This window comes from Myotis nattereri, assembly GCF_964212035.1.
Source record: "Myotis nattereri genome assembly, chromosome: 16".
NCBI classification, from domain to species: domain Eukaryota; kingdom Metazoa; phylum Chordata; class Mammalia; order Chiroptera; family Vespertilionidae; genus Myotis; species Myotis nattereri.
The window spans coordinates 38,403,452-38,418,442 of record NC_138091.1 but is presented as its reverse complement, the minus strand read 5'-3'; the positions used below and the strand labels follow the sequence as shown (position 1 = coordinate 38,418,442).

The following is a 14,991-nucleotide window of genomic DNA, read 5'->3' as shown; positions in this document are numbered from 1 at the left end:
TATTAGTGAATAAAAATGATATATAAAACTGAAAAAAATTAAAGTTATAGAAAGGTAAACATTATAGATGAGACATGAGAGAATGAGTTGCCCCTACATGAGTTAGTAGCAGAACTGACTCAAACCCTTATCTTACAGTTAATACTTGGCTGCTTGTTAGTACTTACTTTGTGTGTGGTGGTTGGGCGTGAGGGGGGGGGAAGGGGGGTGTTTGAAGTGGTTAGAGAGAAAAACAATGACACGAACATTTATTGAATGTTACTCAGAGATGAATTGTTAAGAACAAGTGGTCTGAAATCTTTGGAGAGAAAGTAATTGCATATTGGCAGTATCACACCAGTGTCTCATGTTTTTTGAAATCTAAATTTATCAAAACTTTTGTTGAGACATTTATATTAATTATATATACAGTCAGAAAATTTAAAACATGTTTCATCATTAAAACATGATTAATTCTTTAAATCAAGCATGTCAACAAACTCGGCCTGCTGGCGAGTTTGACATGCTTACTTTAAATGACAGGCCTGATTTCCAGTGGATTGTGGAAATTTGCTATCACTTAATAGATGTTAGAATTTCTGATACCAGCCTCTTTTTTCATTGCTTTTTGTTGTTGTTGATTTGAAATAGATCAGAGGTTGGATCTCTGCAAACTTGGGCCAAATGACAATGATACAGTTAGAGGACAGATAGTAGGTAAGTGTGGAACTCAAAGTTACATGAATTTTTGCCTTCATTTAAGCTGACCTAAACTCTAAATACCTTTTAAATAAAAGTGCAGCCCTGGCTGGTGTGGTTCAATTGGTAGAGCACATCCCATGCATAGGAAGGTTATGGGTTCGAAGCCCAGTCAGGGCACATAGATACATTTCTATAGCATTTTAAAATTTTGTTTGGTAGTCTATGGGCACATAGATACATTTCTATAGCATTTAAAAATTTTGTTTGGTAGTCTGTGGTATTAGTTACAATTAGTAGTAAGGGATTTTTTAGTTAGTAAAAAATAACTAATTTAACCAGTCTTTATTGTTGGACATTTAGGTTGTTTCTGATGTTTTAATACTATGAGCAGTGCTGTGATAAACATAGTTTTTCTATGACTTATTTTATATATTGTTAGAGTTAGGCTACTTAAAATCAGAATATCATCTAAAAATTTCTTAGGTCTTTTGTAAGACAGCGTTCTGGAGATTGTACATTGAAGCTTATAAAATCCTATAGCTTTGATCCTTAATATTATTCTAAACAAAGCTAATGAGAAAATAACCTTGTTTCTGCCGTAATTGTATTGTGGTAAGCATTTCACTTAGCCTTTCTGATATAGTTTTCGAGTACAATTCTAACACTAATGTCTTATTTGCATTCACTGAGAAGGTGTGTTAGGGTATTGTCTCCTGTAAATGGAACAATGCATTGAACTGATTTTTCAAAATTTTTACAGACCTGGAAAATTTCAGAATTTTGAGACCCTTCGTAGAAGGGTTGTAAGTTGTCATACTTTATATAGTGTTCTTTTAAGAAGTTGGGCTGTAGTCAAGTTTCCTGTATCCCTTCTAGATTTGAGAGAGTTGCCAAAAATACAATCTATAATAATAAAAGTGTAATGTACTAATTAGACCAGACATCCTTCCGGGTGAAGCTGGGCTGCGAGGGAAGCCTGGGTCCCAGGTGCCGGAGGGAAGCCTGTGCCGGCAGCCAGGGGAAGGAAGGTCTACTCTTGCATGAATTTTGTGCGTCGGGCCTCTAAAGAATAATAAAACAGCAAGGATTTCAGGCATATTATTTAGCCAGACTTCCTCATTATTCAGATTGGGATTATCTTACCCTCAAAAACTTAAGTGTTTTGTTCAAGGTCACAGAGCTAAACTAGTTGCTATAGCCTGGTTTAGAGTTCACATCTCTTGCTGCCAAGTTTATAGTGATAGTTTTATACTACACTGGATGATGATGTACTGTTTTAACTCATGGAATTCAGATTGCCCAATGCCGGAATCTAGTGTATTTTTAAAAAAGACGAGTCAAGAATTAAACTGAAATTAATGTGATCTTTTCAAATTCTTCTGTACATGAATATACCCTTCATGTGTTCTGCCTCTTCTTAAATGAAGTAGTAGCTTTGCATTGCCCATTATAATGGAAAAAAGTAATTAGACTCTTCTCCATGAACATGAGAAAGCGTAGAAAACCTTAAAATTCTAATATCACTCGTAAAGGAAAAAATCTCATGGAAAAATAAATTACTAAAGAGTTCATTCTAAAATATTAAACTAAGCCAGGTGTCTTATGAAATTGTAACAATTCTTTATTATCTATGACTCTTAGTAATGCTTCTGTTGTTTAATAGTAAGTCTTCAGTCCAGAGACCGGATAGGCACAGGAGGACAAGTTGTGGACTGCAGTCGCTTGTTTGATAACGATTTACCAGATGGGTAAGCTAAAATCATTAGAGAAATATATGGATAACATCCTTAAAATAATGAGAAAGAAGTTGGTGTTTATTGTATACGTAACTTTAAAAATTTGCGGGTCAATTTCAAAATCTAGGTTTTCCTTGTACTTGGAAAATTAGTAAGGGATCTTGTCATAAATTTATAAAATAAACCACGAATTAGATGTTAAATTTGGTTTTTAACAGTTTTGATTAGGAAACGATTTTTTGGCAAATAGAACTCTTGAAAATATTATATATTTTAAAAAACACATTTTTTGTTTTATTAAATTACGCAAGCCTGGCCGGTGTGGGTCAGTGGTTGAGCATCAACCTATGAACCAGGAAGTCACGATTTGATTTCCGGTCAGGGCACATGCCTGGGTTGCAGGTTCGATACCCACTGTGGAGTGTGCAGGAGGCAGACGATCAATGATTCCCTGTCATCACTGATGTTTCTCTCTCCCTCTCCCTTTCTCTCTAAAATCAATAAAGAAATATATATATATATGTATATGTATATGTATATGTATATATATATACACACACACACATATATATACATATATAAAAATTTAAAAAATAATTTATTATTATTACTGCTGCTACTATCCTTGTTACACTCATTCATTTCACAGATTAAAAAACCGAAACTCAGGAAATTATGTAACTTGCCGAAGGCCACATGGTAGATGGCAAGAGCTGGAACATAAATCTAAATTTTATTCCAAAGCTCATGCTTATTTATCATGCTTCTCTTTCTTTGATACTAGTTCTGACACTTTTCTGATTTTATTTTTAACTTTCAAAGTATTTTTAATTAACTTCAATGAGGAGCAGTTTATATTCTATAGATTATATCCATATAAAGTGTATAAGTGGCTGAGTTGTGATTTAAATTATTTTTTTTAAGTATATTTTATTGATTTTTTACAGAGAGGAAGGGAGAGAGATAGAGAGTTAGAAATATCGATGAGAGAGAAACATCGATCAGCTGCCTCCTGCACATCTCCTATCGGGGATGTGCCCGCAACCCAGGTACATGCCCTTGACCGGAATCGAACCTGGGACCTTTCAGTCTGCAGGCTGACGCTCTATCCACTGAGCCAAACCGGTTTTGGCAATTATTTTTGACATGACATTTGACATCCAAGCTGTGGCATTTGCTCATTTTATTTAAATTGGTAAAAATTGCTATAACTTAAGTTTGTCCAATTTATAGATCTCTTTAGCTTCTTGATATATCCGTTAACTTTTATGGATGTGAGGTAGATTATGGTAGTTTTTAAGGGGAAGTTTAAGGTGAAATAACTAATCAATATTGAGAGATTACAACAATCTAAGGCTTAATTATTCTAAACTTGCTTTATATTATACTATATAATTATAATCACAGGGAAGAGATCATGTTAACATCTCCTTATTTTCTTTTTTAAAAAAAAAATTTTTTTGATTTCAGAGAGGAAGGGAGAGGGAGAGATAGAAACATCCATGATGAGAGGGAATCATTGATCGGCTGCCTCCTGCACACCCCACACTGGGGATTGAGCCTGCAACCGGGGCATGTGCCCTGACCAGGAATTGAACCATGACCTCCTGGTTCATGGGTTGACGCTCAACCACTGAGCCACGCTGGCCAGGCCCTATTCCCTATTTTTTAAGGCCTTCCAATGTCTGCCAATGTTTTAGTGGAAATATTAACATTACCGCATCTCTATAGTCATTAGACTATTTTTTGTTATGTAAATAAGATATTGAGGAAAATGTGGCATTCTTGCTTTTTAAAAAATTAGTTTGAGTAGGTTAAATGCTTTAAAAAGCTTTTATATATTTTCTTAAATATTTAAAAAATTATGTAATTTTTAGTTGGTCTGCATCTCCTTCCCCACTAAATTCTGGATAAATTAGTGTAATTTAATTGAACCTTCTTGACATTATTGAAAAATTCTCAATTTGGCTGATGGGAAATATTAATTACACCTCAATGTAAATATATTAGAAGCTTCAGAATTCCAGAAAATATATTGTACATTTTAAGAATAAGTTGAAAAAATTCCTATGTCAGTGACTTGATCTTTCAATTTGTCATTCTTGATTCATACTCACATCTTTTCCTGGCTTGGTTATTGCACTAAAAACATTTTCTATCCAGCTTCCTACTAATACCTTATTTTTCAATATTTTTATTTAAGCTGGGAAGAAAGGAGAACTGCCTCTGGAAGAATCCAGTATCTAAACCACATAACAAGAACTACGCAATGGGAACGCCCAACACGGTAAGAACATACAAATATCTTCCCATGGTCTATGTTGTTCACCCTCCTGAAGGCGTTCCTTTCTGTTTAGCTATCAGCTTTACCAGATTTCCTATCTTGGTTTATACTGCTCTAGATCAGTAGATCTTATAGCAAGTGCCATTATTATTTTTACAAGTAATTTTCAATAAGGATTGTTTAGCAGGTTATCCTGTTATTGTAGCTGCAGGGCCTGCGATGATACTCAATCTATATTTATTAAATAAAGTAAATGAATAAATTGAGAAGTCATCTTATTTCTAGGACTCTTAAAATTTTTTGAGCCCATTATTGAATGGCTGTAACAAAGTATGTATACAGGATCTACATTTGTTCAGTCATGTAAGGGGATGAATATATTATAATGCATCCAGTAAGGTCTGTAATCAGGATAAGAACCAAATGCTCTGAGATTATATGGAGGGGCACCTGGCTTAGAATGGGGGACAAGGGGATGGTGGAACTTGCAGAGGAAAACTCTGAAGGAGCAGAATCTCTGAACTAAATCCTGAAAAATGTTAGGATTTAGCCAGGTAAGGGGAAGGTGATGAGAAGTGTTCAGGGTAGTAGTGCTCACAGCTATCGTTCAGTGCACCAAATGGTTATGTGCCGGGCACTGTGCTCAGCATTTGGGCTGTAACATTGAACACATTGGAAAGACCTTCATGGAGCTTAATGTGTAAAGACAGGGATGCAAGATACTTTTTGGAAAGTCCGAGGGAGTGCTTTATAAGTAACTGAAAATGAATAGGATAAGTGGCTGAATACTTTTTTATTTTCTTAAAAGAACAAAGTTCAATAACAACAAAAGAAAGTAAGAACAAAGTTTATTTGCTACCTGTACTCAGTGTTTGTTTTGCCCCCACCCTTTTAATATTTTTCCCCCCGAGCAGGCCTGGCTGGCACCAGACACAGAACATCAAATGCTTCTCATTAGCTATACGTACTGTTATTTGCTAAGAATTGTTTAACTCATTGGATCACAGTTTTCCCTAGTGTGATTCTTGGTTAAACACTTAGCTCATGTTGCTATTTTAAAAAATGCTTGATAGCACAAATGAGCAAATTAGCATTTTGGTTTTTGTGTCAGGTTATTGTCCTGGACTTTCAGAGTCTAGCAGAAATTTTTTTTCTGCTGTTAGAATTTACTTCCATGCCCAGCCTTCACTCTGTTTATCAGACTTGCCTTTCTGAAATAAAAGCCTACCTCAGTCTCTTAAAAAAAAATGCTTGAGAGTTGAATTAAGTGACCAAGGTTTTTATTGAAGTCAGATAGCTGTTTTTATTATATCTGAGTGTAAACGAATGTGTACTTATGTCAGTGTTTTAGCGAAATCCGTTTCCTTCTACTTCATACAAACTGATAAAATTGACTTTAATTTCAACATGTATAAAGTTGATTGTGTTGTGTTAGTTTAAAAATTAACTCTTGATTATCCTCTTATTTTGGATGACCTTCAGTAGACTGGAAGCTCTTTGAAGAGACAGATTATTTTCTTTCCTTTATTCATTCAATACTTATTGAGCTGCTCTTACATGTATGCCAAGCTCTATTCTGGGTGTGGGGTATGTGTAGTGGGGAACAAACTAGGCACTCTAGTCTCTCAGAAAGTATTCAAGTGCTGGAAGACAGACGGAACAAGGTTGCAAGTAAGAAAAATATCAGAAATAATTGCCATGCTGATGAAGTAGGGTGATGTACTATCAAATGCTGGTGATTACTTCAGATTCTAATGTCAGGAAGGACCTCTTCAAGGCCACATTTAAGCTAAAGCTACGATTTGAATGATACACACACACACACACACACACACACACACACACACGAAAATAAAGGAGCCTGGCCTAGATGGAATAGGAAAAAAACCACATTTTAGGTCGAAGGAGGAGCTTACTGTCTAGAACTAAAGGTAGCCGACCTGTGCAGGTTCAGGGAGCAGCGAGAATGTGAATGTGGCAGAAGCAGAGTGGGAGAATGGTGGGAAGTCAGGTCTGAGAGGTGGGCTGTAGCTAAGTCAAGTAGTGCTTGGTGAACTAATACTCATATCTACTGATATATGTAGATTTCATATAAACTGTAATTAAAATAAATATTAAATGATTTAAAGACATGCTAGTAATCGACATTCTGCTGATGAGTTGAGTTTCATTGGTGCTTAGAGGTTTCAGGTTTTTATTCAGAGTTTATGAAATCATTATATTTGTATTAGTCATTCCATTTTCCTATAAGTGATGGTTACTGCAAGTGCACACATTGTTTAGAGAGCTCTACTTTTGATATTTGAATTGAATAACTTTTTTCCCTGTTACTTTTCAATAGACCGGCTTCTGAATATTCTAGTCCTGGCAGACCGCTTAGCTGCTTTGTTGATGAGAACACTCCAATTAGTGGAACAAATGGTGCAACATGTGGACAATCTTCAGATCCCAGACTGGCAGAGAGGAGAGTCAGGTCACAGCGACATAGAAATTACATGAGCAGGACACATTTACATACGCCTCCAGACCTACCAGAAGGCTATGGTATGACAACTAGCAAAGGAAAAATAAAGTGTGGTTTACTAATTTCAGCTTGCTAAGAAATCTGGAAAATCAACTTTTTAAATAAGTTATTAATCTGGGTTTAGGAATTCTGCATGAAAATAAATGTAAAACCTCCCAACTTTGAAAAGTCTTTGAAGTGGTAAAAGACTGCCTAACCAACAGTTTGACCTTGGGCTAGTCATTTAACCTCAGCCTTTTTGATCTTTTATGTTTTTTATTTTTATTTTTTTTAAAGTTATTTTTATTGGTTTCAGAGAAGAAGGGAAAGGGAGAGAGAGAAACATCAATAATGAGAATCATTGACCGGCTGACTCCTGCGTGCCCCCAACTGGGGATTGAGCCCACAACCTGGGCATGTGTCCTTGACAGGAATCAAACCCGGGACTCTTCAGTCAGCAGGCCGGCGCTCTATCCACTGAGCCAAACCAGACAGGGCCTTTTTGCTCTTTTATAATGAAATAGATCACAAAAGTATTGTGAGTAATATATGAAATAATTTACTTCTTTGTAAATAGGCACTGTATAAAGATAAGATGGTATTGTTATTGATAATGGAAATCTGCAGTCAGACCTAAAATGTAATTTTCTAGACATACATATTTAGAAATAATTTCAAAAGCATATTTCTGACGGTATTTATATATTTGTATTGCCTATAATTTTGAGTTATCTGAGTAATTGGGTTATTGTTATAAATGATTTAGTCATTTCTGTTTGTATAACATTATAATCTTATATAATTTCCTGAATTGTAGAATTTCATGTGAGGATGACATGAATCTTCTGGTTGAATACGAAACTTTCTAAATCATAACTTGTGAACACTCTTGCAGATAGTATGAACTCAACTGTCCTCTCCTTTCTTGCTAAATGCTAATCAGTTACTTACATCCTTGTGCTCTCAACAGCCTGCCCATAAACTGTCCTGGACTGCTGGTGACGCCTAGTGGCCAATATTGGGAATCGCCTGATCCTACTTTTATTTTTAATGTAGGATATTTTTTAAACTTTTCTGCAGACACATGATTTTAACTTTATTTTTTAATGTATTTGAACTCTTTACTTAAATTTTAAAAACCCTGTTTTTCCACTGTGCTATGCTTCACAGGTGAACTTATAGCACAGTTTGGGCTTGGAAGACAGGCAGGCATGGTTTATACCCTGGCTTGGCCACATATTAGTTGTGTAATAGTGGGCACATTATTTAACATCTCTGAACCCCAATTTTATCTTATATAAAAAGAGGAAAATAATAGTACCAACCATGTAGGCTTGTTACAAGAAATAAGTGGTAATTTCATTTGAAGTGCCTGACACAATGTCTGGCATAGAAAGCACTTAGTAAATTGTAGCTGCTATTATTAATGCTCAGACCTCAGAATAAAGTATTTCTTGCCATTTCTTTTTAATTGAGATTATAAGGCAAGCTGTGTGGAGTGGAGGTGGTTATACTTTTATAATATTTGTGTGATATGGATTAAAAATTTTAAAAATCCAACCAAAACATAGGAGTAAAGTGGGTACCAAGGCTAAAATCTTTGGAGCTGTCTTATAGAACCAATTTTAAATATTTTTATGTTTATAATTTTAAAAAGTTTAAAGTTTAAATTCATTGACTTAATTATAAGTTTATAAACAAATTTATACTAATAAATATTAGCAATAGTGTTGTCATTTAATATGTTGGAATTTTTCATTAGATTTTGTTTAAAAAAATGGATAAAGACCAAAACCACCAGTGAAGGAACCTTTCATAGACCCCCCTCTCTGCCCTGGCTTCCTCACTCCCCAATATGCACGCTGCTGTTTAGTCCTCATCTTTGCCTATTTTTGACTATAGAGTGAGAGTCTCCCCTGTATTCCATCCTTTTTGCTTCTCGTTAAGTTCAAATGTAGTCGAGAATACACCTCTCTAAAGAGAAGAATTAGGCATAAGGAAAAAAAACCCATTACTGTCCTGCAAACCCTTTGAAAGTTTCTGAAAGTTCCTCAGAATCTTCCCAAAGTTGGCTAGCCTCTTTCTCTGAGCCTTCTCTTGTTCCCTCACACTCCACATTCAAGACAAATAAAGGATCATTTCTTCACGTTTGTCTTGTTGAATTCTATTTTGCATTGCACCATGGTTAGTATTTGAGCCATGTTATAAGTATAGTTGGCTTTAAATAGCTGGCCTGTGACCCCTCATCACTACTTACAAGATTGTTTTTAGGAGAACATGTATTCTCCAGGAGTTCAGAACAAATGATTTGTGAAACAAAGTTGTTGTAATGATACAGATTAGTCATTTGGATAACTTACTTATTAATATAATATTCTGATGTCTATAGCTGTCTTTGATTTGGACATTCTGAATATATCTTTATTATTAGTATTTCTTAATTTTACAGAACAGAGGACAACACAACAAGGTCAGGTGTATTTCTTACATACTCAAACTGGCGTGAGCACGTGGCATGATCCAAGAGTGCCTAGGTAAGAACACATTCTAAATGTTCCCCATACCATTGAATCTCCATTTTACTTAGGATTTCTTTGATTATTTAATCTTTACTGTCTTAAAATAGCTTATGTAAAAGAGTGGCTCTTTCTAATACTCATTTCAGTTTGATGTTTGTAGAAAGTCTTACTTACCTCTCTGTGATCCTACCCCAGTGCCCTATCCCCTAACCAGTCCTTCTCCACTCCGTTTTAAAAAGTCTGGGCAAAATGCCTGGCCAATGTGGCTTCTACCTGTGAACGAGATCAGTGTACAATTCCCAGGCAGGGCACATGCCCCAGTTGCAGGTTAAATCCCTAGTAGGAGGCAGCCGATCAATGATTCTCTCTCATCATTGATGTTTCTCTCTCTCTCTCTCTTCCTTCCTCTCTGAAATCAATAAAAATACATTAAAAATTTTTTAAAATAATAAAAAGTCTGGGCAAAAACATGAGTCTTTTAGGAGTTTGAAAACTGACCTGGGGAAAAAAACATACAAAATCTTACAAAAAAACACCCATTTTTTAAAGGGTAGTAAATTGATATTTTTATTTCTGGTTAGGCTTTTTTACAAAAGGTTTATTTATTTTAACCTTATATGAGTGTATCCAGTGTTCTTTTATGTGTTCCTTAATAAAGCTTCATTTTAATATAGAAAATAAATAACCTAATTAAATGAAATTTCTATTAAATGCCAAAGCTTATACTCAGAGCTCTATTTGTCAAGATTCATGTCAAAACCAGATGTGACTAGCTGATCTTGGATTGCTTTGATACCCTCTCTTTATTTATAACTAAAGCAAAGTAATAAAAATATTTTACTTTCTCATAGAACTTGATTAGAGTCTTTTGAGGTTGGCAACCAAAGAAATGTGCTATCACTAACTTTTGTATCAAGATTGCCATTTCTCTGTCTTGGTAATATAAGTTTTTAGTTTAAAAAAAAGTAGTGAGGAGGAAGTTTTTGTTTTATTAGTAAGCTCATTGAAAAAAATCCACGGGCTTAACTTTTAGCAACAAGACTTTTATTATGTAAATTATAACAAGTGGTATGGATTCTGTTTATCCAGTTGAAGGTCAGTGACAAGCTTTTCAATAAAATAATTTAAAATCATTAGAAGGAAATGTATAGAAGAAAGTGATTTTTAAAAATTAAATGTTTTACAGTAGTGAGAAAGTAGACCTTAAGTTATCTGTTGAAAGAACAGCATGTAAGCTGGCATCAGAAGATGAAATAGAGAGAGGTCTTGGGAGCACTGTTGGTAATATGTTCTTATTCCTAAGGAAATGTGTCAGTTTTTCATTAACATATACATGATTTCAGTAAAGGTTTAAGAATATTTCAGGTTGAGTACTGAATAATGGCTTTATGAAACTATGCTCTGCATTATTTTTCTTCTCCTTAATCTCTACGCTCCAAATTGTTATCTTAACAATCATATCTTCATATCATCATATCTGTATATATAAAAGGCTAATATGCTGTCCATCCGGGTAATGACATCACATAGCAACACCTGGCTTCCTTTCCCTAGCAACTAGCCTCCTTGGAGTTTCTTCAGCCCAGGAACACGACTTGCTTTATAGCCAGGTGGAAACATTTTACACTTTAACCAAATGTCTGTGAAGCATTTCCCATGCCTCATCTTATTTGATCCTCACAGAAGTCCTGGAGTAGGTAGATAGGAGACTTGGTGGAATCCTATTTTCTTTTCATTCGCCAGAAAATGGAGATTTAGAAAGCTTAGAAACTTGACCTGACTGAAAAGAAGTAAGAAATGGTAGACCTTGAAAATGACTTCAGGTTTTCTCACTGTGCAGAATATAGTCAAACACTGCTTCAGTTAAATATTTTACCCTTTGTTCTCCCTGCATGATCTACAATAATAATCTGCTTCATGTTGATATTTACTGCTGTGTTGCTGACAATTACCTGAAAAAGAAGTTGGGGTATTTCACTGGGCTGGAAAAAGTTTAGCTAAATCAGAAAGCAGGTCTAATTAAGCAAGTTTATTCTATATATATAAAAGGCTAAGTTAACTCGCACATGCATGATACATATAAAGCTCTCACTGGCGCCAATCATATGTGTGTGTTTCCATCTGTCATTGGTTGACACTTCTGTTATAGAGAAAGGGCAAATAGTGATATTAAAATATTTCTTCTAATTAATTTCCTTTCAATGTGCACGAATTTGTACACCAGGCCACTAGTATCATCATATCTTTTGTTTTTGGAGGATCCTTTAGTAAACATGCTGTTTGCATGGAGGATCTTTTATCAAAGCAGACTATTTAAATATGTAGATTCTATTAAAATACTACTATTCAGCCCTAGCTGGTTTGGCTCCGTGGATAAAGTGTCGTGTTGTGGACTGAAAGGTCCTGGTTCGATTCCAGTCAAGGGCACATGCCTGGGTTGTGGGTTCAATCCTCAGTAGGGGGCGTGCAGGAGGCAGCCGATCAATGATTCTCTCATCATTGATGTTTCTATCTCTCTCTCCCCTCTCCTTTCCTCTCTGAAATCAATAAAAGTATATTTTTTAAAAACCACTATTCAAAGCTATTTATAAAATAGTGTAACTCAGATACTTCTTTTAAAGATATCCAGTAAACTTAGATTTATCTGAGAATTCCCATTTCATCAAGTTTTGCATATCTCTTTAAAACAGTGATTAATGCCATTGCATCCTGACTGTGTAGTCTTGAAATACAGCTCTGTTTTACTTTTTATGGCTGTGAAACATTTTTCTTCAATCATTTTCCAAGTGGAAATAAAGATTGTTCCCAGTTTTCTGCTCTTTTAATCAATTCTTTAGAGCTCTCCATGTATGACTGTAGATTTATAAAGTTCTAAATAAAAGTAAATAAAATTCTGCATTATATCAAGATTATTCTTTGATTTCAGTATTTGCTTTTTATTTCTAAAAGCTCCACTTAAAAATCCAGCTGATCATTTTTAATAATCTCTCATTGATAGTTTGCCTTTGTAATTGTTCCCTTATTTTATTACTTTTTTTCTCTTTTTTTTTAATGTCACATGTCATAGCTGTTCTCTGATCTGGACTACCAGATCTCCTATCTACCTACTCCAGGTGAGGGGCTGAAATAGTCTGTCACTATTTCTTCAGTACTTGGGGATCTGATTCTGTGGTTTATTGTTTCTACTGACTCTCAGCATGACTTTCTTTTCTGAAGTGTTTGGTGATCTGTGTGAATTTATTTGATCTTAATTGGTTTGAGTTCTGTGAACCTAAGTTGGAATTTAGGAAGTTTTCCTGGGATTCCTTCGTTTTCTTTTTTAGTTTTCAGCTCAGGGAGGAAGTGTCAGATTTGCTTTTCCAACCTTGCTGCTGGCCTGAGGCTGTTTTCCAATTAACAGCTACCCACCAGCAGTCCTACCCCTCCTACCCCTGTGCCTTCCTGCCACTCAGGTACCAGCTCCATTTCAATCCACTTTATTTTTTAATCCTCACCCAAGGATATTTTTTCCCATTGATTTTTAGAGAGAGTGGAAGAGATATTGGGAGAAAGAGAGAGAGAAACATCCATGTGAGAGAGAAACACAGATTGGTTGCCTCCTGCATGTGCCCTGACTAGGGCTGGGGATTGAGCCTGCAACCCAGGTACTTGCCCTTCACTGGGAATCGATCTCTTGACCCTCTGCTGCTTGGGATGACGCTCTAACCACTGAGCCGTGTCAGCTAGGGCAAGCTCAGTCCACTTTTTCTTTTAAATTTGAGAAGGATTTTTAGAACTTTCCCCCTTGTCTCTTTTGAGACTAGCAGTGTCTCAAATAGTGTGTTCTTGTCAAGCTATAGTTCTGTAGCAGGAGTCTCTTGAAGCACCCATAAGCAGAAGTCAGAATTATGGTTGCAACAAATCTATTGGTGCTTATATGTGCCCATAGCTGTGTTTCATTATGACCAGGCAAAATTTTTTTCTAGTTCAACTTTTAAAACATGATTTTGAAGATATTTGTCATTATAATTATCTGTTATAGTTTAAGTTTACATTAGACATGCTGCTCTTATTTTATTCTTAAAGTCTTGTAAATTTTAAAGTCTTTGTATATAAAATTCTTAAAGTCTTTGTATATAATAATATTTAAGAATGTGTGATACATAACAATGGTCTTTGGTCCATTAAAAGTCTTTCTGCTTTTTTTTTTTTTTTATTGTAGCAGCAAGCCTTAGACTATTCTTCCTTACATATCTTTTTTTTTAATTAAATCTTTATTGTTCAGATTATTACATTTGTTCCTCTTTTCCCCCCACCATAACTCCCCTCCTCCCAGTTCCCACCCCACCCTCCGCCCTCACTCCCCACCCACTGTCCTCATCCATAGGTGTACGATTTTTGTCCAGTCTCTTCCTGCATCTCCCACACTCCTTTCCCCCCCAAGAATAGTCAGTCCATTCCCTTTCTATGTCCCTGATTCTATTATAATCAACAGTTCATTCTGTTCATCAGGTGGTTTATTCACTTGATTCTTAGATTCACTTGTTGATAGATGCGTATTTGTTGTTCATAATTTGTATCTTTACCTTTTTCTTCTTCCTCTTCTTAAAGGATACCTTTCAGCATTTCATATAATACTGGTTTGGTGGTGATGAACTCCTTTAGCTTTTCCTTATCTGTGAAGCTCTTTATCTGACCTTGAATTCTGAATGATAGCTTTGCTGGATAAAGTAATCTTGGTTGTAGGTTCTTGGTATTCATCACTTTGAATATTTCTTGCCACTCCCTTCTGGCCTGCAAAGTTTCTGTTGAGAAATCAGCTGACAGTCGTATGGGTATTCCCTTGTAGGTAACTGAGTTTCTTTCTCTTGCTGCTTTTAAGATTCTCTCTTTGTCTTTTGCTCTTGGCATTTTAATTATGATGTGTCTTGGTGTGGTCCTCTTTGGATTCCTTTTGTTTGGGGTTCTCTGCGCTTCCTGGACTTGTAAGTGTATTTCTTTCACCAGGTGGGGGAAGTTTTCTGTCACTATTTCTTCAAATAGGTTTTCAGTATCTTGCTCTCTCTCATCTTCTGGCACCCCTATAATTCTGATGTTGGTATGCTTGAAGCTGTCCCAGAGGCTCCTTACACTATCTTTGTATTTTTGGATTCTTTTTTCATTTTGCTTTTCCGGTTGGGTGGTTTTTGCTTCTTTGCATTTCATATCTTTGACTTGATTCTTGTGCTCCTCTGATCTGCTGTTGGGAGTCTGTATAATATTCTTTATTTCAGTCAGTGTATGCTTAAT

General features: G+C 35.5%; 1 protein-coding gene across 1 annotated transcript in view; it reads left to right on the top strand.

Annotated features, from left to right (window-relative positions):
- Positions 1 to 14,991, top strand: part of SMURF2 (SMAD specific E3 ubiquitin protein ligase 2) — a 43,557-nt gene that overhangs the window by 10,052 nt on the left and 18,514 nt on the right. The window contains exons 4-8 of the mRNA XM_081109486.1: positions 631 to 696; positions 2,345 to 2,429; positions 4,621 to 4,704; positions 7,043 to 7,245; positions 9,654 to 9,738. Coding sequence (XP_080965612.1) covers positions 7,197 to 7,245; positions 9,654 to 9,738 — 134 coding nt within the window. The 5' untranslated portion in view covers positions 631 to 696; positions 2,345 to 2,429; positions 4,621 to 4,704; positions 7,043 to 7,196. The remainder of the gene's footprint in view (positions 1 to 630; positions 697 to 2,344; positions 2,430 to 4,620; positions 4,705 to 7,042; positions 7,246 to 9,653; positions 9,739 to 14,991) is intronic.